The sequence below is a fragment of the Hibiscus syriacus genome, unplaced genomic scaffold (genome assembly GCF_006381635.1).
Source record: "Hibiscus syriacus cultivar Baekdansim isolate YM2019G1 unplaced genomic scaffold, ASM638163v2 tig00110332_pilon, whole genome shotgun sequence".
Taxonomy (NCBI): domain Eukaryota; kingdom Viridiplantae; phylum Streptophyta; class Magnoliopsida; order Malvales; family Malvaceae; genus Hibiscus; species Hibiscus syriacus.
In genome coordinates, this window is record NW_024062688.1 from 5,014,558 (window position 1) to 5,039,690 (window position 25,133).

Genomic DNA, 25,133 nt, shown 5'->3' on the forward strand with positions numbered 1-25,133 from the left:
TGTATTATGTTTAGAATTTTCATGTGATGGGTTAATTTTATTTTAAATTTTGTAATATTGTTGATGATAATATTTGAGTTACAACAGTCAATGATGATTCATCTTCTTTTTAAGTAGAGTCACAATCGATAATCGGTATAAAAATTGGAGCCAAAGACGATGAGCCATCTCTTTTCAAAGGAGAGAATCCCCTCTAAGTCTTATATGAAAGATCAAGCCTAAGGTCATTATAGTTACTTGTAGATCGACCCATAAGTTAACATAACAAATAGATATGATCGTCTAACAATAGATTTAACTCTAAGTCTTGTATGAAAAGATCAGGCCTAAGGTCATTATAGTTACTCGTAAATTGACTCATAAGTTGACATAGTAAATAAATATAATCGTCTGACAATAGATTTAACTCTTAACAATCACGTGAACTTGTCAAAAGTCAAATATTATGACTAATCAAAATGATGCGGGTTTATGAAGGTTATGATCATCGGAGGAATTCCTCTCAAGACGTTGATAGGCAAAGGATTAACCGCAAAAACACGACTTACGGAAGAGATCCGAAGGTATAACAAATATCTTGAGGTTATATAAACTTGTGGGTTTGAGCGTACGTACGTTTATGTAAATGAATTGACACATAAACTAGCATGGCATGTTTTATATATCCAAACCGAATCTCATATGTCAGTATAGCTTTAACATCTATATTACATTTCATTCAAAGGCCATCCAAAACAATATCTACAGCTTTGAAAATATGAGAGGCTAAATTATCGTTGGCAGCAATGATAACAGTACCGTTCTCTCGAACATCGATCAAGGCTTTCTTGGGACCAACAATTTCTATAATGCTGGCGGCATTTTCAGGTTCTGCATCATCGATGACCTTCTTTACGGTTCCAGTAATGCCCATCTTGGACAGCTCAGTCAGAAGACCTTTCAAATCCGGTGAACCCCAGTGTAACAACGGTCTTTGCTGCTTGGAGTCTGTCGGCTGGAATCCAGAAAGTAACCGATGTTTGCCCTGATCCATGAAAAGCTCTCCATCTAGCCTCGTGATTGTTTCCTGCTTCAACATTTTCCAGCAGAACTTGGAAGCCAAATCTGTTGCTATATCAATTTCTGTGCTCTCCTTCGAGCTTGGTATACGTAATGTTTCATTTTCAGAGTATCGAAAAATCATGTTTGCTTCTGAAATTTGGATCTTGCACCTCAATCCCTTTGGAAACTGTATTAAAAGTGAGCACAAAGTGCAGTCCCATATATAAAAATCCCACACATGTGGAAGAAACAAATACAATAAAAGTAAAATAGATTACCAGAAGTAATTTTGGCTGCAATGCCTTCAGTAAGGGTTGAACTTTCCGCAAACTGCAGGAAGAATAAAAGAAACATTTATGCAATAGAATCTAAATACCGAGACAAACTCTCTTTTTTCTTTCATTTATTTTTCCGCAAAAAGAAACGAACAATTTGTAGTAAAAATGCATAAATTCCTTGTCATCAAACATCAGGCAAGCTAGAGAAATTTGTTAAAAGGATAATCCCAATTGATGATGCAAAAAATACTTCATTTACTTGACAGAGAACGAAATGGAGATCAGCACCGATAGAGATCGAATTCTATTATGCGATATATACATATATATAGATCAAACTTCACAATTCAGTCATTTTCTTCAAGATAGTTTCAGATAGACTTGCATAGCCTAAAATACGAGAATAGTGCCCACTAAATTGCCCCTTTGTCAAGTCAAAGCTTCTGTTGAACATATAACTTGAGTTCTCTCATCTCAATCCAAAAGGAGCACGTGAGACGAATGTTTTAAAAGGCTTTCCTTGGGCTCAAAGTACTTTAGGCGAACTATTTGTGTGTGCATCCTCTGGAGAGAGAGAGAGCTTACCTTATTCCAGACAGAAAGGAACATTGAAGAACCTTCATTTCCATTGGCTTGAAAGGCAAGAGTGCTAAGTTAGCATCAACACCACTCTGAAAAACTCACATAAATTTTGTCCATCACTCAAAAGCATTCTCTGAAGGTCATATTAAGTTTGTATCCTGCCATAAACAAATAATAAAGATGCACTGATAAACATAGATGCAAAGAATCACCTCAAGGATAAGTAAAGATTTTGGATCTGAGCGCCAATATTGAAGCAAATGAACAACTGGACCGAGTCTCAAGCTCCAGTAAGGACAGAAAACAATACAAGGTTCCTGCCAATTGGTTCTGTGTACATAATGTTAGCATCTTAAAGTGATTACGATTATATGATACATGATAACCATTCAAATCCCTAACCATACAAAACGGGTTAGTAAGTTCTAAAGACATTTTAATGCTTTATCAACAAGTTTTTGCTTCCCTAATACATGGTTCTTTCAGAATGACATCTAATTGATGTGATGAGAAACTGCAGTGGGCAGGGGTAAAGCATGGTCATTTGGTAAAAGGTATTAATACCTGTGGCACTGAACATCTTGGTAAGTAATCGATAACCTCACGGTATTAGGACTTATTTTCTCACAACTAATGAATGCAATGAGAAAAAGCATGACTCTTTTATTTATACTTTTCTATGGGCAACAAGAAACATAAATTTTAAGCATATGTTATAGCAGCTTGGGAAAAATTGTTACACCTTATCACTTACTAAACATAGTAAACTAAGTAATACACGCAGTTGGTGTTGAGTTAATCCTTGTACCAACATGAAGCAATTTGTAGATTTCTTCTACCGTATGAAGTTTAAATGCGTTTTAGCATGCAAAATAGACCAAGTGCTGAGCTGCCTCTACTGCTATGTCGTTCTCTACTTAAAATCAGTATTTTACAAATTTTAAGAAGTTGGATCTTTTTTTGTCTCTCGTGAAAAGTTTAAATTCTGTTTAAATTTTAGGTATCTGGAACAAGAATAGATAGAACAGGTTAAAATAACAAAGAGAAAAGTGCTCAATCAAAAATTAGTTAGTGGGAGGTAAAAATGTCAACATAGATAAAATAAAGTACTTTCAAAGATCCATTGAATGAGCATGCCGCAGGTAACATTTTCTGTTCACAAGCATAACAATCAGCAGCAAACAGAAACAGAAACAAAAAGGGCATATCTTACAGTAACTCAATTGAATGAACCGCTGGAAACAAGTGAATTTTCCTCTCTTTTATGAGCTTGACATGTGTAAACAATGGCTCACCAGAAAAAAGCTGTAACACCAACAAAAAGAGGAATAAGAAAAGGTCCTTTATTTACATTGAGACAATAAACCACCGATTAAATTCACCTTCTCTTGTCGCTGCTTGCAGAGCCATTCTGGTATTATATTGGTAAATGCAAACAATTCTTCTGCTATAGAAGAAATAATGTATACTGGAACCTGCATGACAAATGTATAGCATATGAATGCTTGTGGCGTGACTCAAAGCAAGTATACAAGTTAAAACATTTTTATTTCTTCACCTGTCAGAGAACTGCTCAACCAGAAAACTTAAGCTATAAGATCATGGCCTTGAAATAGATTTTAGTCACTAAAATGACAACCCATACACAAGTCTTGGGTCTTAAAAGTGAAAACTTATGCTATAGCATGGCCAAACCTCACCTTCTAATTATTAGAAAGGTCAAAGGCAAAGGTCACAGTTTAAAGGTAATCATATCAATCATATAGCTAGAGAAATACACCTTAAGTTTTAGTTAGTAGAATTAGGTATGATGAAGAACAATTTTCACAAAAAATGGATCCAGCTGATATACAGTGATTCCACTCTTTTTATCTCATATCTGTCAGCTACTGTGTTCCTTTTGACAGTACGGCTCTGTCTCTAAATGTCTCCAATATCTGTGTAGATAAGTACCAACATACGCTAATCCAAACGAAAGGAAAAGAAAACTGTAATACCTTTAGAGATGAAGACTCCAACAAAAGTGACATTTGCTCCAAAAGGCATAGAACAATCCCAAGTCGATCAATAGGAACAAGAACCGACCCACCTGCTCTAACAGAATCGAAGGCATGTGTACATATAAAAGCTAGTTTCTCCATTTCCTCTCTACTTTCATCATCCTTAAGCAAGGATGCAGCTATCTCTTCCAAATTGTTGACATCATCACTACAATCATGATGCATATATTCAGATCTACCAATCTAAAGAAATATATCTTGTATTTTCTAAATGAAAAGGCACACAAGCAAAGACTAAATTGATATTTTATTACACTTAGCAGAATTACCTAACATTTGATGAAGTACAAGTAACTGGATCAAAGCAAGTGTCATCACTCTCCATATTTCCTGTGGTATCCAGAGATGAGAAATCTGAATATATTATCAAATCATTCCCTCGAAGGCCAAGGAAATCAAAATCCATCGTGTGTGTTGAAACAAAGATGGAGCTTGAAATATAAGCTACATTTCTTTTCGGATCATTTATTGTCCAATTGCAGGCCCCTATTTCCAAACCAGAGCTGAATGCTTTTATGATCAAAGTTCCATTGTAGCAAGCTTCTTCTGCATATTTTAGAGTTTGAATCTTCCTCATGCAATCCTTCACATCAACTGCACTGAAAAGCACACTCAATTAACTTCCTATATATCAAATTCTACATTCAAGTTGCTATCTAAATTCAAATATAAACCAATCATAACAGCAAAGCCATTGAGGAAAATGGAGAGAGAAAAAGGTAGAGAGAGTAAGAGCGTAAGTGTGACAGGTCGTTCAGCCTCTGATGAGGAATGGACTGTCTTTGTCGACAATCTTAGCAAGAGATTTACCAGATCAGAGTTAAGAGCGATTTTTAATCTTTATGGGAGAGTAGTTAGGGTCTTTATTCCAAGTTTTATGGTTAAACCGAATTATACTTCTTCAACGTTTGCCTTTGTGCAATATGTGATGGAAGAAGGTTGTAGAAGAGCAATACAGAATGTTGATGGAACACTGATCGATGGGAAGAGAGTCTCCGTGGGGGTTGCAAAGTACAAGAAGGGTAGGAAAAAAGTAACAGAGGTAAACAGAGTTCAGGAGGAAGGAATTAAGCCAGGTAGAGGGGACAATGGGTTGTAGCAGCTTGAAATGGAGAAACTGCAAAGTCTGAGAGATGGGAGAACGTATATGGAGGTATTGAATACGGATAATAGGAGGAAGGATCACGACATACTGGGAAATAAGGATGGTCAGAGTAAGAAAATTACTGGAGTAAGGAATGTATGGGAAATGTACATCCCATTACAAGATTCATGTTGGGTGATCAGGAGTCATTAAATATCACCTTCAGCCCCAGGCAGTGACGAAAGCTATGGCTAAGGAGGGATTCGAGGTAAAAATAGTTGGGTGGGGATTCGTTAGGAATGCAAGTATTATTGTGTTCAATTCAAATGAAGATTTTTTAAAGGCGTGGTCGAACTATCGAGAGAAGTTTGACTTATGGTTCGATTGGTTAGCTCCGTTGGTGAATGAAGATGGTGTTCCTCTGGCATTATGCTTAGTGGAGCTGGTTGGATTACCACTGTTAAGCTGGAATGAATCGTTTTTGGAGAAACTTGCAGGAGCGTGGGGTAAGGTTGTAAGCATCCCGGAGGAGACAAGATTAAGAGTGGATCTTTCTTCGGCAAGAGTGCTGCTAAGGGTAGCAAGTCCTTTTGATGTTCATGAATCTGTCATTGTAGGTTCTTATGGTAGATCCTTTAAAGTTAAAATTAATTTGGCCTCAAAGTGTAAAGCAAGTTCTTATGTAAATGGAGATGAGCTGCAGAATTTTTCTGATGATACCTACAATATCGATTTTTCGAAGGAGGGTGATGGAGTAGGTGCAGAGAAGGAAGAAGACGCTCATGGGAGATCAGCTGAGGGAGTTTGGTCAAAGGTGGTCACGTGGTTACACAAAAGTTAAGAAAGTGGGCTAAAAGAAGATAGTGGGGAACAATCTCTGGAATTAAAGTCAAACTCGCAAACCAATTTTAATGGGGTGTCAGGCAATTTTGAATTTGAATTAAATTCTAACAGGGAGCATGCGGGTCTTGGGCTAAGAGAGGTTATGGACCAGAGTCTTTTAGCCCATTCTGACTCTAACTGGGAGTCATATTCCCCAGTTACAAAAATTACTCCTGCTGGGTCTGCTGTAAAAGTAAATTGGGATGGGCTAGAAAATCAAAGCAAGGTTCAGACTCTTTTGGATTTAAATGGAGATGAAAGATGCAATTTAATTGAGGAAAATATTGAAGGAGTTTAGGATGTTGAGGTTAATGATTCCGGTAAGCTAGTAGGAGGGAATCTGATTCAGGATGAAACTAGTGAATTCACTGTGAAGAGGTCTAAGCGATTGAATCTGGGTTTCCCTGTCTCTACTGGTCTGTCAATAAGGAATGCTCCTAATGGAAGGAGGGGAAGGGCAGGAATTGTTCGAGTATACAAAAGGTCAAGAGCTACAAGGTTCTGGTTTTGTCTGAATATTGAAGAAGAAAATTCTGGTTCAGACAGTATTTTCAAGCTGAAACAGAATACTACTGAAGTTAGTTTTAGTCAGCAACTTCCTTCAAGTATTGATGGATGTGAGCAGGATAAGGATCTTATTTGTTCTGTCAATCTTCAGAGTTCTTCTTCGGTCCCACCAATTCGTAGCAAATGTACTGAGAGTGAGGCAGCAGCTTCAATTACAACTTCATGGAGTCTTAAAAATCTAAGAATTAACAAAAGAGCTTTAATCTCTGATGCATTGGAGGTGGTCAACATTACAACTGTTTCTCCTATCCTTTTTTCGAAGGTGCTGGAGGAAGCTTTGGCTACTTGGGAAGTTTGTCAATTGTTAGGTATTTCATTTAAGGATGGGAAAGAGGCTTTTATTGAAAAGATTTTAAGTCTTGAGAAAGGTTCAGAGGTAGTAATGGAAGGTTGATTGTTGGTCAGTTTAGGTTGTTTGCATGTTTGGTCTTTTGGTGTTTGGGGTGAATCTTTTATATGCATAAAATTAGTATTCTTTCGTGGAACATAAGGGGTCTAGGGAAAGGTGAGAAGTCCGTAGCAGTTGCAATGCAAGTAAAGAAAATAAAACCAATTTTTCTTTTCATTCAAGAGTCGAAGCTAGAACAATGCCCTTTGGTGATTACAAGGAGGTTAGGAAGTAATTTGCTCAAGGGAGTATTGGTGTCTCCAGCTCAAGGATCATCGGGGGGGTTGATTAGTTTGTGGAATGAAAGTGTTTTTCAAGTCACAGGTCAACACGTTCATAGTAGGTTTCTGGCTTTAATGGGGAAATTCATTAATGGTCAAATGGAGTTTGCATTTATAAATGTGTACGGACTTCCTTTAGAAGCTGAAAAGGAGGAGTTCTATGGGGAGTTGCTGGATTTTGTTATTTCTCTGGATCTACCAGTTTGTATTGGGGGAGATTTCAATGCGTATCTTGAACCGGAAGAAAAGCAAAGGAAATCACAAAATTGGCACTCCATTGATGTTCTTAGATCATTTGTGCAATATGCTAACCTTATTGATTTGCCTATGTCAGGAGGAACTTTCACATGGTGTAGCAATAGAGAATTTTCAACTTGGGTTAGATTAGATCGGTTCCTAATTTGTGCCAGATTCCTTAACAGTTTTCCTAATGTTGCACAATGCCTACTACCGAAATCAATTTCAGACCACAATCCTATCTTGTTGGAGGATATTTCTATCAATTGGGGACCTAAACTTTAGGTTCTTCAACTTTCTTTTGGAAGAACAAGGCTTCGATGAGTTGGTTAAAGAATCATTGGCAGTCGGGAAGAAGAAAAGGAATAATGGGGGCATTTTTACGATGCTGCAGGCTGCTAAAACTAAAATAAAAAATTGGTCTGGAAATAGTCACAAAAGGGCTGGCAGATTCAATTTCGTAGCTGGAATTCAAAATCAATGAATTGGACAAAAAGTTGCAAGCTGGTTTTTTGTCTTCAGGTTAGTGGGACCAACTGATAGAATCTCGGAAGGAATTATGGAGGCTGCTGAGAATCGAAAAGTATTTGGTGTCAAAAGTCCAGAAATAGATGGATTAAAGATGGAGATAGAAATACAAGGTTTTTTCATCTTTCTGCTGTGAAGAGGAGCAGATTTAATACTATCCATTCATTGAAATCTGAAGGTGGTATCACTAAGGATCCAGAAGAGATAAAAGCATGTGTGCTCAATTTATTCAAGAATGCCTATAATGAGAGATCAACTTTGGAAACTGATGGTTTTAATTTTGATTTTAAACAACTGTCAGTTGCTCAAAGGGAGTATCTTGAAGTAGAGTTTTCTGAGTAAGAAGTTTGGCAAGCTATCTCAACCTCTGAAAGTTCAAAAGCTCCCGGTCCGGATGGTTTTACAATGGGTTTCTATAAGAAATATTGGAAGGATTTGAATGAGCAGATCATGTTGTTTTTTACAGATTTCTTTAAAGGGAAGAGATGGGCTCATGGGGTGAATCATGCATTTATTACCTTGATTCCAAAGAAATGTAATCCAGAGAGTATTGAAGACAATAGGCCTATCAGTCTTGTGGGCAGCTTGTATAAAATTCTTCCAAAAGTTCTTTCAAAGAGACTTACTTCCTGTATTGATGATATTATAAGCCCCACTCAGTTTGCTTTTATTCCGGGGGGGCTGTTTTTAAAGTGGATTTCAGTAGAGCGTACGATTCTGTAGACTGGCAGATTCTTTTAAAGCTTATGAAAGATATGGGCTTTGGTGATAGGTGGTGTTCTTGGATTTCACAGTGTATTTCTACCGCTTCAATTTCGGTTTTAGTTAATGGGTCACCTACAGAAGAGTTTCCTATTGCTAAAGGATTGAGACAAGGTTGTAGTCTTTCTCTTCTTCTCTTTAATGTGGTTGGTGAATTACTTCATATGATGTTATCGAAAGCCGAGGACTTAGGCCTATTCCAAGGGTTCTCTTTTGGCAGGAATCATAACAATTTCACTGTCTCACCTTCAGTTTGCGGATGACTTAATTATTTTTTGTCATGCTTCCATTACCCAAATTATGAATGTTAGAAGAGTTTTGAGTATCTTTAGCTTAATAACGGGGCTTCACCTTAATTTAGCTAAAAGTAAACTTTATGGTATTAATGTGGATGATGATATTCTGGGAGATTGGGCTTCGGCTATTGGCTGCTCTACTGGTTCCTTTCCGTCGGTCTATTTAGGCCTACCGTTGGGGGCTACAAGGAATTGCGTGAGATTGTGGGAGCCTGTAATCGAGAATTTTAATAAAAAATTGGCAGGGTGGAAAGCCTCTTCTTTGTCATTGGTTGGTAGATTGGTTCTTATCAAATCAGTATTGTCTTCCTTACCTATCTTCTATCTTTCTATGTTCAAGATGCCTTCTTCGATTTGTCAGAAGCTAAATTCTATGATGGCAGTTTTTTATGGGGTGGAGGGAATGAGAAGAAGAAATTGCATTGGGAACAAGATTTGTAATCCGATTAGTGGTGGAGGCATGGGAGTTGCTGATTTGAATCTTACTAATCGAGCTTTGTTGGGAAAGTGGGTTTGGAAGTATGCTAATGAGAAGCATTCGATGTGGAAGATGTTTTTTTGTAGCAAACACAATGTTAGCTGCCACTCTATGGATATTACCAAGGTCCTTTCTCCCAAGGACTCTTGGATTTGGAGGGGAATTGTGAATAACTACACCAAAGATGATTTTATTGGAGGTTGCCTTAGATCACACGCAAAGCTACAAGTAGGAAATGGTATTTCGATCTCCTTTTGGAATGATGTTTGGTTAGGGGATTTACCTTTAAAACTCCTTTTTCATAGGATTTATGCCTTATCATCAAACAAAATGGGAAATGTTGCAGATTTTGGTAGTTTTGATTCGAATGGATGGGAGTGGAATATTAAGACTAGGAGGAATCTATGCGATTGGGAGGTGGATCAGTTGGTAGAGCTACTGGAATTACTTAAAGACATTAAATTGTTTGATTCAGTGGAGGATTGTTTGCTATGGGACGATGCATGTGAGGGGTTGTTCTCGGTAAAGGCGTGCAGGAAGTCTCTATCATCTTATAATGATGATTCTTTTTAGTGGAATAAATGTGTCTGGATGGGCTTAGTCCCTCCTAGGGTCGAGGCATTCCTTTGGCAAGTCTCCCATAAAAAAGTTGTCGTGAAAGTGGAATTGAAGAAAAGGGGGGTTCCTATTGGGGATGATATTCTTTGCCCTCTATGTAATCGATGTGAAGAAACTGTTCAGCATCTTTTTATTGTTTGCCAGGTTTCGTGGGATTTATGGAACAAAGTAATAGGCTTTTGGGGTATTCTGTCAGCTAAACCCGGTGATCCACAGTCCCTTCTAAGCTCTTGGTCTGATTTAAAGCCATATTCAACTATGTGGAAGTTTATTCCTGGGGCAGTCTTATGGTCAATTTGGAAAATCAGAAATGAAATAATTTTTGGTAAAGGAAAACTGGGCAGACTCATTTTGTTCTTCACTGTTCGGTTCAGACTAGCAAAATGGTTCCTAGCAAAGTATTCGAATATCTCTACTCAGGTGGATTCTTTGATTGGTGATCCTTCACTGGCAGATAATCTTTCGGCATTCATGGATTTGAATAGGCCTAAGGTATGTTGGACTCCTACTCCTATTGATTTTTATAAGATGAATGTGGATGGAGTTGTTAGTAGAACAGGTATGATTGTTGGAATTGGGGGTATTCTGCGTGATTGGAATCGATCTGAGCTTATTTCCTTTTCACAAAAGGTTGGTCATAATCCTATCATTCTAACAGAATTGAAAGCTATCAAAAGAGGCATTGAAATCTTTGTCGCCTCAGATTGGGTGTCGAAGGGAAGACTCATTGTGGAAAGTGACAGTAAGCAAGCAGTGGATTGGATTCATGATCAAGCCACAATTCCTACTTTTCTTTTTAATTTTGTTCAGGACTTAGTGTCTATTGTTTCTAGGCATGCTATTATTGTGAGGTGGATTCCTAGAAGCTGTAATTGCGAGGCTGATAAATTAGCTAAGGAGGGGATTGGCTGATGGTTATATGTGTTTCAGTGGGTTTGGGTGTTTAGCAGTAAGGTTTAAATAGTGTCTGTTTAAGTTTTTTGTAACTCTCAGGAGTTCTTTTTAGGCTTATGTACTTCGTTTGAATTCAATATATTGAGACACTCTTTTCCTCCTTCCGCTAGTTGGTTCTTACCATAGGGTAAAGAACCACTAAGAGGGAGGTTTTTAATGAGGTCTCCAATTCCTATCAAAAAAAAATCTACATTCAAGTTGCTGTAAAGAGAAAATTCTGGACAGAAATGGATTTTAAAGATGCAAAACTGATGGATTTCATAAAAAAAAATTAAAAGGCTTTGTTAGCATATTCTAAAAGCAGTTTTTAGGTTACATATGATCCAAGGAATGATAATTACCTGTATAAACGCATCCAAGCTCCCAGCTCCTCACAATCTTTTCCTGATACTATTTTCTTCAATTCAGAAGGAAGAACTTCAAGATTTTCCCATTTCATCCACTGAGGGAAGCAAGTATCCTCAGGTCCATAAAATCGCCTCAATTCCATATGCATTGAAACAAGATCCTCCATCATAAGCTGCCCTATTCTCGCTGTTGCTTCACTCACATATATCTAACCAGGGTAAAAATCAAAGCACAGAAACAATTGTCAGCTAAGGCTAACAAGCATCACCATTTAATTTTCATGTTTAAAAAAATGAAACATTTTCCAAACTCTAGTTACCTTTGCAGAAAAGTCTTTAGATAGAGTAAGAAATGGCAAGCCAAGCATTCCCATAGGACTTGAGATCAATACAACATCAATGAAGGAAGCGTCCCATAGATGCAAATTTTTTACAGTTTTATACCAAGGCTCTGCACATACCAAGTCATTTGCATCAAGAGTTTTTTCAATCTTCTGCTTTTTTCTAACAACCGAATCTGAATCCAAAGACTCATGAGCCTCTAAAGCAACTGGAACAGGACTGAAAATAGCAAGAGATGAAAGGTCCAAGGGGCAATCAAGTAAGATCCTAAACCCGGATACGTTGAGCATATGACAAGGTGGGAAATGGAAACCACCTCCTTTACTAAGGCATGTCTGCAAATGCACAACCTCAATAAATTCCCCTAAATCAGAATAAAAAGCAAAAACAAAGATATATACGAACAGACATGCATGCACACAAGGTGCATAAAAGAATAATTTTCTCATACACCAAATGAAGTTTAAAAACTTAACAAACGAACCTACATAGTTGTTGCACATTCATTTAGCTAAAAATGTTAAGTTTAAGTACCCTTTCATTGTTACTTTCCACTTGCTTTGTTGCTTCCAATAGCAAACAAAAAGTTCCATTGGTTAACTAATTAAGATTTCATTTAACAAAGGCTAGAATCAATCAATCAAACGTAAATCTTAATAACTTATTACCAACTTGCTTAACTATCATTAAAACTTAAAAAGTATACTTTTAAATCTGAGAAAACCCATTTGCGAAATGTTTTCTAAACTTCATCAATGTATAAAATAACAGTCCTTCCGAATTGCAACCAATCCCTACTAACCAAAAATGAGGGAAAGCATGGAACTTACAAACTTCATCGAGGAAACGGATAATATCAGTTAAGTTATGAAAGAAACCGATAGTACAAATGGTTCATGCGCCCCTCTCAGTCTCCGTATTGTATTTCTATGAAGCGTAGGTAGTCGCCTTGGAGCCAAAATTGTGAATACAATCAACCAAAGTCCTCGACTTTTGACCTTAAATCAACTCAAGGAAGTTAATTTAGGAAAATAGACACCATAAGCCAAGTACATAACTATAGCTAAAAGACAAAGAAATTCTGTCGAATACCTCGCAGATTTTATTCGACTAAGCTACTTTTACGAGTAAAAAACGCTAGTCGAAATTACAGCAGGCTACTGCCCGTATACCCCACACAATATTACCATTCAAAAGCTTGAATATACATATGTATTTACGTATGTATACCTCAGTTTCACATAAAAATCGGAGAAAAATAGAAGAGTTGTTGGGCCAAAACTCCACTTCCTTGCCCTTTCAGCTTGTTTTTCTTCACTTCAATGAAGAATGAGGAAAGTTTCGACGGTTGAAGGAGATTGCAACTCCATCCTCCACAGAGTAGTGTTTTTGAACCCAATGAATGATCCAATCTAAGAAGAAGCCCAATATCCGCACTCAATTTTTGGAAGGATTTCGCTAGTAGAGTGGAAGTGAAAGAAATTTTATATGGAGGATCGGGATAAAAGTATAAAAATTTAAAAAGCTTCGAAAATGATAATGGTTGGGGTCGAGGATTTTCTTTTATTCCTAGGATTTAAGGGTATTAAGTTAGTCCTCGTCTCTATTTTATAGTATTTATATCTCTACTCTCAAGATAAAATAATAATTCATCTCTATCATTATCTCTACATTACCATCAACTTTATTTTATTCACAATATTTAACTATTATAATATTAATTTTATAAATATAAAATAAAACATATAGATTTCTAATAAATATCAAAATTAAAAACATAAATAAAACATCCATATATAATATTGCGAAAATACAAATAAATAAGAAAATTACATTTTATAATAATAATGCGAAAAAATTACATAATTATATATTTTAGTTCTCGGAATTAAAATATTCATTCCACAAATACTCAATTAATGTATTTCGTAAGACAAAATGAACAGTTGCATTTTTTATTTGTCTAAATCGAGTAAGGAATTCTTGAAATTGAGTCTCCTCATCTTCAATAAATTCGACATTCGGATGCGACACATCTCTTTCTTCTACAATTGAAGAATTAAGATCTCGTTCATCCTCTAATTTCAATGTATTTTTATATATCTTGCAAATTAATCTACTTGAATTTAAAAAAAAAACAAAAACATTACAAAAAATTACAAAAATTACAAAAAAAAATAGTATGTTTATATATCTAATTTCAATGTATTTTTATCTATCTTGTAATTTAATCTAATTGAATTTAAAAAAAAATCAATAAAAAAAGGAAGAAATTGTAGCGCATGTTACAGTACCGCACCAGATATGGCTCGGACTGTAGCGATTCTCCAAAGTGGAGATGATTTTAGCGATGGGCTGGAGGATTTTTTTCTCCACAGTGGAGATATTCTCCAATTGTAGCGCAACATTGGAGATGCTCTAAGTCAAGTATACTCAAAAAAATTTGAGGGACTCGAATTTAGTATTATTTCATTATTATTTTCTTAATTTTTGGCTAAAGTATATAATTTTTCTCCGATTACATGGTATTGTTTTGTTGAATTTTTTATTATTCAAATTTATAAAATGATTATTTAATTATAAGGTAATGTTTTGTTGAGTCATTCAACTATTAAAAGTTACAAAATGATCATCTGGTTATTCATATGTTCCAAAATTGTTCTTTTCTATTAAAAAAATTAACTATAGTTTAAGTTGAATGTTAACATATTGACTAGGATATGATAAAATCTTATTCTATAACTGTTTGAACTGTATTTCGTAGATCAACTCTCCATTTATATTATATCATCGACTAGTGCTTGAAACATTATGTCATTGAGTTAATACTTGAAAAAAACGACGGTACAATAGACATCATTAAAAATATGATTTTATCATATATATAGTCAGTAGGTTAACATCCACCTAAGACAACCATAATTTTTTAACGAAAAATGACGATTTTAGAACATATGAATAGTCAAACGATCATTTTGTAAAATTAGTAAACGAAAAGCTTAACAAACAATGCCTTATAATCATGAGATCATTTAGTAAATTTTAATAGTTGAGAGATTCAATAAAATAATATTCTAATTTTCCGACTGTTTTTAATAATACTCATAAACAAAAAGGCTTGAAAAAAAATGGAATTACAATCACTGTGGAATGGAATTAATAAGTGCATTGGTTTATCAGAGACCGTACAAATGCGCCAGACTGCTTTAAATACTTTTTTTTGGGTGCCCTGGATCTAATAATGCATGTGCATGACTAGGAAATCTCCTGGTGGGGAAGATGATTTTAAATCCAGTCCCCCGTATAAGTCTTTCTGTTGAACTGAATTTATCGTGGTTGCGAAAATAATGCACAGTGTCCACGACGAAAAGAAATCGAAATCAATGATTATTATTGTTGTAAACCACCTTGCACTGTGACTCAAGTGGAAGGAACAAAGCTCGCTCTTGGTTCCAAGAACCATTTGGGCTCAAATAAACACATTGTTTGTGAAACAAGGAACCACCATGGACAGGAGCTTGGGTTCTAGCTTTCAAATCCCGGCAGCTTCATTAGGTAGCTTCGTGACGCTATCCATGCTAATCACCCAGCCGATGTGCAACCGCTACCGCGTGTCGTTCATGCGACGGAAAACAGGAAATCCAATGGGAATCACGCTCCTTCAAAGACTCGGCATTGGATTCATCATGCAGATTGTCGTGATCATCATTGCGTACATCGTGGAAGTTCAGAGAATGCAAGTCATAAGAGTGCATCAAACCACAGGGCCGAAACAAATTGTTCACATGAACATATTCTGGCTACTGCCGCAATATGTTTTGCTCGTGATAACCAACGTGTTCAATGCTGTCAGATTGCTGGAATTATTCTATGATCAGTGACCAGAAGACATGTAAAGCTTGGGAACTTCTTTAACGGCTTTTTGGTGACAACGGTGGATAAAACTACAGGAAGAGGTGAGAATAAGAGCTGGATTGGTGACAAATTGAATGACTCTCACTTGGATTATTATTATTATGGGTTCCTTTTGGTCATATCAACCCTTAATTCAGGAGCATTTCTCTGGACATCAAGTAAATATGTGTATGAAAGGGAAGCCAAAGAAGTGGATAAGGATTGTATCGAAATGGAGAGCAAAACCCATAAAAATCACCCGAAAAAAAAAGTAATAGCAAGGGATAAACCAACTTTTAGTCCTAAACTTAACTTTTTCAATTTTTTGTCCTTTTGATAATGTGATTCTCTAAGATTGGATAAAAAAAACCCCTAAGTTCAAGGACTAACCCAGAAAAAGTTCAACGATTAAATTGGAAAAAATGCCAAATTCAGGGACTTTAGCATACATATAATTCCCATAAATTTCAATGAGAAAAACAATAAAAAAAAGGTTAGTTGTAGAAAAAAAATATGATCTTGGTGCAACCGCCTTGTATACGTGTAGAGCAATTAATGTTTTTTCTCAATTTCAATGAGAATGGTGTAATTTCCACTGGTTAGCACCTAGGACTTAAGCATAAATATAATTCCCATAAATGTGAGTAATTGATCATCATTCATATGCATGCATATCTCCAATTCTAACAATGCAATTATCTTAAACAAATGAACAAATCTCAATATGTATATATAAAAGTTCAAGATATTCAAATGCTAGAATCTGCAACCTCTCCTCTCATCTGCGGATTACAATCTCTTTTTTACCCCAAACAAAAGGTAAGCCGGCGGCATATTTGGCCGGATTTTACTGGTTTCTTACTAATTTTCTGGATTTTACAACCATGGACGTGTGTAATAAAAGTTTTGGACAAATGCAAGAATTTACAGGCAAGCCAAAGCAAATACAAGACAACGGAGGACATGAAAGCAATGCATAATACTCATTCATACTAGATGATTTCTCTCCAATATAGTACAATAGAATGCAAGTAACCGGTATGGAAGATACCTAGTTGCAAAATCGAGACCTTTGGAATTGTAAGATACCTAGTTGCAAAATCAAGACCTTTGGAATTGTAAGGAATTTCTGATATACAAGATCTTTTCAAGGCAAGCTATATAGATACTCCAGGAAATTACCACTGCCGCGTGCAGCCTAGCTCTGTCTATTTCTCGTATCTTTAAGGTCTTGCGAAGTGCGATTGTTGGTCTGATCTGATTTTTGCCGTTCAGCTAATAGTTGAGGTCTTAACTGCAAAGAATGTGAAATAGCAGTATTAACAACACCTTAAAGAAACTAAAACAAATATAAGACCAGAGGGTTTGGAGAGCTTTAGAACAGGTATACTGTTAAGTGTAGAAGCTATTTTTATATGGAAATACACAACATCTCAAACTTAAGTTATTTTTATACGTATAATGCCTCATAGGCTTGTTTAACCCTATCTTCCATGCATTATTTGAAATAGAAAGATAAAACACAAAAAATTGAAACCAGTAATGGGAACATAATTAATGAGTGCATCAATGCATACTGCATACCATCTTAACATATTCGAGTTGCTTCAAAACCTCATTTGTTTCCAGCTCCTGATCGAATAAATGCAGCAACAAGTTCAATTAGAGGATAAACACATTCATACTAGAAACAATTATAACCTAAAACTGAATAAAATATTTCAAGAGAAATTTACTTGCTTGCTCTAGTGTTTGTAGCATTTTTATTGCTGTCTAAAACTGAATTTATCTTATATCACTTAAATAAAATAAAACTGGCATTTTTATAATACAACAGCAGAGAAAATATATAGGACATCACCTAGTTGCAGTTCCTATTCCAGGGATTCTAGCAGTCTGATAAGAAGACGGGATGACAGAAGCGCTTATTGACAATTTGCTGTAAAACCTTAAAATGGGACTAACTTCTTGTTCTATTACATGAATTGCAGGTTTTGTTTTGGGCAGATTAACGGACAATAACCAAGATTCTATCCACTTCTATGGATGGCATGGCCTAAATTTGAGTCTCCAATCGAAATCTATGAAAAAACTTGCATTCATCAAGAATTGGTTGATAGAGAGGTCTTTTTGGGGTTGGGGGAGATGCTGATGAAGGGTCATAAAGTTTTTATACATGGGGATAGGTAATCTGTTGTACTAAGCTTCTTTTACTGTTTTTTATTATTCAATAAAACTTGAGGTACTCTTTTTCCCCTTCCGCTTTTTGCTAGAATACCCCTTGGTGTTTTAGCAATTATGAAGGGGAATTTTTAACAAGACCTCCAATTCTTATAAAAAAATAATTACAAGTTGATGACGCATGAAATATGATCCACCTTTAATTTTGAGCTTCCAAATGAAACATATTGACATGAGACCTGGACTGGTCTTCAGTTTGAGAAAAACAAAATTAAAATTCTAAAATGATAACTGATCCAAGAAGAGATTCCCTAGTATTACAAAATTCCAAGTTAATTTATTTAAAACGCCAAAAACCAAAACCTGAAGCTGAAGGTTGAAATCTGAAAACAATAACATAAAAAAAAAATTAAAGTTGTTAAAGGGTTACCACCTGAGGTACGGAACAATCAGCATGTAATGGATCCCACTGGAAAGAGCAGAAGCACTCCCAACTATCAGTTTGGACTTCAAAAAGTGGAGCCCTATAAAAGAAAGAGCTTTAAAAACTAAGCATCTTTCATGAGAAACACAAAAACCAAAACAACAAAATATGTGCATGTTAAGTCCCTAGCAACCAGGTAACAGACCTCCATGACCCATCTAAGCAATGCTCAGTACTTAAGTCGGTACTGAATTCATTGAGTTCTAGAGGACAATGAAATCATCTTTATCCTCAATATCCGCTGATAAGAAAAGTGATATGATGTACTTCCATCTCATCAATTTTCAAATTTTTACTATGAGAAAGAGTGTTATTTTCTAACCATTAACATAAGATAATGAAAAAGCAGGTTAAGTAACTACTTACTAGAGGATATCATATACCAATATTCATCATTATCTAATATATTTACTTGAGGATATGATTACCCAAGGTCAACATTCGAGTTTTGGACATAACAAATTGATCACTTCAAGTTTCAACAATAATTCATCGAAGTCGATCAAAAGTAAACTGGTTATTATTGCCTAGACAAAAACGTTATGAATTGTTAGCAAATACCAACTTGTGCCAACATAAATAACAAGAAAGTAAAATATCAATGCAACCAAGCTATACCTGCGCCATTTTCCACAGACGGTTCCATTATTGTTGCCCACACCTTCTACCAACCCTCTACATTGAAGCCAGTTCCCTATTAAGCTCAATTTATTTAACTTGTAGCAATTCATTTCCTATGAAGAAAAATGAGCCAATTTTCCACAAGAAAAGTCACATATCTGCAAAATGGAAATGCAAACCGAGAAAAAAGAAAAATTGAAGCCTTACATGGAAATCAGTATATTCTGAAGGATCCAAATTTAGTGGTTCACCAATTGTATCAACATCACTGCATCATAATACAAACTATTTATGAACTCCAACACTTGCGAAGCAAGAAGTCATATGATAGCATTTAACCTTTTCTATCTTTTATGGTTTCTAATGTGAAATGAAGTAAACTAAATGAAATTTATATGAGGAAAAAGTAACATGAAACAAATAAGAAAGATTGCTATCAGCATAGGTAAATAAAATTTCAATAAATTAAACATTGGCTTTGTCACTAATCAATCAATCACTTGAGTAGACTATAGGCAACCAATGATGAATCAAAATCCATATCCGAGGAAATGTGGAGTTAATTGCATTAATCTAGCATTCACAATAGTAATACCCCCCCACACACACACACCCCAAAACTCCCTTTCCCTTCTTTCAAAACACCCCTACACAGCCAAACCTTCATTTAGTGCTTTAAAGTATCCAACTCAGAATTTCCCCAACAAATGAATCAGAAAATTTAATCTTGGGGCAATATACAATATCATGGCATAAATATTGATCACAAACAAGGTCAGGAACATAACCCTGCAATGATTATTGATGTTACCCGAGACTTTTTTTTCCAAAAAATCAATACTTGCATGGAAATCAAAAGTGCTTATGATTTGGCATAGAAAACCTCGAAACATATGCATTCCAAATAGAATTAATATAAAAATAATAGTTTATGGAACATACTTATCAATTGGACCAGACCAGTCAGGAACTTCTGCTTGATAGCCTTTTCCAATCCGTACGCGGGTTCGATAAGGTTCAGTATCTCTCAACGTTAATTCTATTTGACTGAATTCCCCTTCAGGTGATACATCTCTGCATCTACCCATTCCACCAGTGATACTTGAAGCCTTGCTTGCAGTTGCCTCCTTGAGCATTATTCGCTTATTTTTCATACACGAATAACAATACCAGTCATCAATCGGTAGTTTCTTTATCCTGGGAGTGCAGCAACGTATGTGGAATGCTTCTTCACAACTATCACATATTAGCATCTTTTGAACAGTTCCTGAACGACTACAAGATTTGCACAACCTAGAACAACTACTACCGCCACCAGTAGTCCTAGTTTCCTCGTTGATACAATTCCTTGAAGGCCCAGTGTCATCATCATTCCCCTGGCTATGAATAATACGATGGCACACATCTTTTTCAGATAGATCTTCCCTCACAACATCAGCAGCTATCACACAAGAGGAGGAGCACTCACCATTTTCAGCCATCTCATCTTTCAGAGTAACTAAGGCAAGCTCCATATTTGACTTTGATGATGAGCAACTATCATTTATACTGTCAACATCTAGTTCTTTCTGCACAACAGTTTTATGTACATCATCAGAACTGTGGTCATACACACCAGAACTTCCATTAGCAACAAATTCACACTTTGAAATGTGAGGCCCTCCACTGCAATCAAGAGTTTCCATGGGAGCTCTAACAGTTGCGGCTTCATGTTCATCTCGAGAAATTCCCTTCTGCTCCACAATTGCCTCTGAAAGAGCATCAGAACTGACAACATAAAGACAATCCCCGCTTCTTCTAGAATTCACAGGCTCCTGTGCACAAAAGTTGGCAACAACAGCACTGCCACTGGTGCTGTTTCCACGCCGTTTCTTCCTCCTACTGTAAACCAGAGTCGGCATAGGACTTTCAAACATTAAACTGACAGATGACTGCTGAGACCCAGTTATTGTAAAGGAAGGCATGAATCCTCAGCTTCTTTAGATCCACTCTGTGAAATGTTATCACATTTAGGAGACATCTGCAAAGTTTCATTATCAGACATCCAATCTCATAAAGAAATCTTGTTGCCTCCACTCAAACACATAAAAAAAGCCGTGTTTTGATTTAACTTAAAAATCATAGTCCATCTGGATTCTTGATTTCACATAATATATTTCAAGAAAAACAAAATATGGGTTTCCTCTAGAACTCCCAAATTACTTCAAATGATAAAAAGGGTAAAACAAGAACACCCTTTTTGTTGCAATTACAAACTTGGGTTTCAGTGCATCAACCTAGTGATTATCAACTATTTGTTCTATTCCAACAAGATTATTCAACAAACTAGTTCAATATACGCTATTAACAAAAGCATACCCAATTGACAAGAAAATAAATATATAATGAGATTTTGGTATACCCTTTTACAAGAAACACAAAGAAATCATATCAGCTTTACCAAGAAACATAAAGAACAGAAGAGGATTCGATGGATCAAACCTGGAACAAATTCCCAATGTTGAAATCGAAGTATTGAGGCAGAGGGCAAGGGGTTTTGGTGTTGATGAGTGCCCGGTGCCTGCCTGGCTGGCTCAACCGGTGGGAAAGTCTATTTACTGGGCTTAAAGTTGGCTTTTTCTACAATGTCCAACAAGTGTTCTCAGCCTTCTAATTATGAAATTTGTTCTTAATTTTCTCTTGGAACGGTTCGGTTTGGAAAAGTTATGAATGGGTTCGATTCGGTTTAAATTTAAATTTTATTGATAACTAAATAAAATATCAATTTTATTTAAATAAATTATTAGTTATATAAATATTTATTTATCAACGGAATAGATTTAAGTGATAAACAGTTTGATATTGCTTAAACATATTTTAAGTTCGAGTCCTTATATGCAGAAAATCTCTGCTGGAATACCCATCCATCAAAATTAACCTTAAAACCGAGAAGAAAAAAAATATAAATATTAACATAAATCAAATTATAATTTTTTTTTAAAATAATAAAATATCTATTTGAGTTGAAATGTAATAGATCCAACTCATTTATATCAATTTAGAATGAAAGTAGTCTTGATATATTAGAGTGGAGATATGTGATCACTTTCATAATATAAAATCAATATATAAATCCTTTACTTTCAGATTATATATATGACATAAATATAATTCAGAGTAATGTAAAACGTAAAATAAAGATTTTGAATTAGAATTGAAAAAACAAATTGTAAAATCAAAATCCCTAGATCCGACACAAAACATAAAGTAAAAGTTTAGATCATAAATTAAAGTCAACTATGATCAAAGCTAACAATCAATCGAACAATTAGTTGATCAAACAAGTCATATTAACGAGTTAAATTCAGTTTAGATTGGTTTAGTCTGATTTAGTTCATCATTCAATTTATTTTTGATACAGTTAAATCACTTATAAGAATTGAGTTTATGAGTAAAGAAACTTAATAGATAGAGCACGCTTATGGTAAGGGGTTGGAACAATTGGATTGATTGACTAACTCATATGATTTAGGATTTCTTCATTAGTTATGGTTGACAAAAGCTATCAACGGCTACAACGACAGTTATCCTAATAAAATCTTTTATTGACCTACAAAGCACATTGTTATCACTTTTTACATGAAATTGTAAGAAAAATAAGGGAAAAAGAAGAGAAAGATAATTACGAAGAAAATTCACTAATAACGACAATAACGATAATGAAAATTTTCATTCTTTAAATAACTGATGGGGATCAACATTAATATATCATACCTTACAACAACATACGACATATGGCATCCAAAGTTACACTTTGATCGACCTATCAGAGTAGGATGGATAACAACTAAAAATCACTTTTTATAATAAGATCAATCAACTCGACTTAATTAAATACTTACTCCTAATTTCATATGCAAGTTTCTAAATTATATTGGTTTGATATAATCTCTATCCCTAACATCCTCATTAAATGTATGTGTATGACTTCTTCAATTTTAGGTGAATGCATTATGTATAATACTTTTTTTCAAAAAAAATATTTTTAGTGGAAATGACCTTTTAAAAATAAAAATTCATAAATTATTAAAATGTAAAACAATTCATAAAATAAATCCCGAAGAAAAAAAGATGTGCAATATACAATGGAGTGGAATCCATGAGAAGTACAGGGACTCAGAATGATATTAGACCTTTCCATAATGCGGAAAACAGAAGACTCAATGAGAAGTATAGGGTCATTGTTAGTGTCACGGGCTAGAAACTTGGGTCCGAGACATTGGTGTAAGCGTCCGACCAAGAGGTTCAATACTGAGAATCGGACTTACCGTGACCACCAGACTTAGCCAATTCTTGGAGAATGCTTAACAAGTCCGTGAAGGATCTATTCCGAGGCGTCCGAGAGGAGCGACGAGGGAGATGGGGGCAGTGTTGTCGAGGCTCGTGGATTCGAACCGAGACATGTGAGCAGATATCTGTAAGAGAATTATACAGACTATTGGGCTTGCCCAGAACCATCAGATCTGGCCCGTTCCTTGGAGGATTCTAGAAGGATAATGTTAGGTGGGATTTCCTTGATTTAAGGGATTGGGTTAGGTGGGAATCAATCCTAGCCCTTAATGTAAAATGATCTTAGCCATCGATTGAGAGGGAGCTCCCCTATAAATAGAGAGCTCTCCTCCTCATTTGTAATCACCCAATTCCATTCTTCTCTTTGTGAGAGAGAGTAATAAAGCTCTGAGGCATTTGCTCTATTCTTTCTGAGTTCTTTAGTTTCTTTATTCTTGTTGCCTAGCTTGGTGGCCAGGAGTAGCCACCTTCGTGTTAGCACTTCCACACGATAGTCCGACCTTGTCGGCATTCTAAAGCTTCCGCAATCCGAAGCCTTGAGGGCTTGGTTCCAACCTTTGTGAGTTTGCACACTCACTTAGCTTGGGTAAGGCTTACTTAGTCGCCGATTAAGACCGAGGAGCGTCTAAAGCGTCTAAGGCCGCACGACCCGTCAGACCTTGACTCTGATATTCCAACGGTGTGAGGCGTCGAAGTTCTGGGGGCATGACAAGTGGTATCAGAGCGAGTCGTTGTGGGCAAACAACGATCGTTTCAACCGTGTTTTGGTGGAAGGTGCGAGTCGGGTAAGTTTGTTTTACTTACTTTCAATCAATTTACTTTGATTATTGAATGGGGCACAAGAAAAGATGAGTTTCCGCACGCAAAGGCAAGGAGTGCCATGGTGGGAAACGGGAAGAAAGTCCGTTGGGCTCAAGAGCATCGTCGGTGTCCAAGCATGAGGATGCCGTGACGAGTTCACAAAGAATGCTGGAGGCAACGATAGCACACCAAAGGGAACCGGTTCTCAAGGTAGAGAGGCTCAAGGGTGACGCCGAAGGCATGTCCGAGCGAGACACGTTCTCTCATGAAGACGAGGTGAGTCTTCATGAGGAACAAGAAGAACTCTCGTTGAATGAGAAGTGGGCTTATTGGATGGAAGTTATTGCTGACCATACCGAGAAGCTCATTAATCTAGAGCATATCTCAACTTCGTGGGAACAAAGGGTCGGGAGACTTGAACAAGCCGAGGATGAGGCCAAGCAGACCCAGGGCGTTGTGGAGTCCCGCCTTGATCGATTAGAGTCCATAGAGGGTAGATTCAAGGTCGAGACGCAACGAGTTCTTGACGAGTTGGAGATGGTTCGAGGGAGAAATGCCCAAGAAGCCGAGGTAGCGGCTTTGAGAAGCGAGGTGGATGAGCTCAAGAGGGAGCTACTCATATGCAAGGGAGCAATGAGTGAATGGGGTGCGCTCAAGACCTTCTTGGAAGGACTTAGACCAGGGGCGATGCTCAGGGAAGAGCAAGGTGATGCCTAGAGACTTTCGGGAGCCATAGCTGTAGCTGGAACGCTAACCGAGCTTGCTGATGTCAAGCCAAGTAGCAATGTGTCGTCCAGGCCCATGCCCAGGAATAGTGGCAACAATGGGGGAGACCGGGAAATGGTGCAGCGGGGAGATGGTATAGAAAGCTCTTCGAGTGGCCAAGTTGAGCCAACGACTGTTCGCGGCCAAGGAAAGCCATCGGGAAAGAATGGCAAGGCCAAGTCCGGGGAAAAGAAGAAGGCGAGCAAGGAAAAGCTCAAGTGCTACTTCTGTGATGGTCCTCACTTGATTAGAGGATGTCCCGAGAAACGTCGCCTTACAACCATCATGGAGAGGATGGGAGAAGGAGGAGTAGCAAGCATTGGCGGAGGCAGA

General features: G+C 36.5%; 2 protein-coding genes across 3 annotated transcripts; both read right to left on the reverse strand.

The window, feature by feature from the left end:
* Positions 1–713: 713 nt before the first annotated feature.
* LOC120119514 (integrator complex subunit 9-like) lies at positions 714–13,176 on the reverse strand. Its single transcript, XM_039139330.1, has 12 exons — positions 12,956–13,176; positions 12,556–12,723; positions 11,704–12,060; positions 11,378–11,592; positions 4,231–4,560; positions 3,899–4,109; positions 3,284–3,376; positions 3,115–3,206; positions 2,114–2,231; positions 1,905–1,990; positions 1,320–1,371; positions 714–1,228 (listed from the first exon to the last, which is right to left on the reverse strand). The coding sequence occupies exons 2-12, from the start codon at positions 12,562–12,564 to the stop codon at positions 719–721; spliced, it is 2,073 nt and encodes a 690-aa protein (XP_038995261.1). The 5' UTR covers positions 12,565–12,723; positions 12,956–13,176; the 3' UTR covers positions 714–718.
* Positions 13,177–16,585: 3,409 nt separating this feature from the next.
* Positions 16,586–21,544, reverse strand: LOC120119515. 2 transcript variants are annotated; one of them, XM_039139331.1, is made up of 8 exons: positions 21,387–21,544; positions 19,848–20,925; positions 19,113–19,173; positions 18,903–19,018; positions 18,234–18,324; positions 17,204–17,251; positions 16,728–16,913; positions 16,586–16,689 (listed from the first exon to the last, which is right to left on the reverse strand). In XM_039139331.1, exons 2-7 carry the CDS (start codon positions 20,867–20,869, stop codon positions 16,818–16,820), a joined length of 1,434 nt encoding a protein of 477 aa, XP_038995262.1. In that variant the 5' UTR covers positions 20,870–20,925; positions 21,387–21,544; the 3' UTR covers positions 16,586–16,689; positions 16,728–16,817. The 2 variants fall into 2 exon arrangements, with proteins under 2 accessions (XP_038995262.1, XP_038995264.1); XM_039139333.1 differs by having other exon boundaries at positions 19,848–20,975.
* Positions 21,545–25,133: the final 3,589 nt, after the last annotated feature.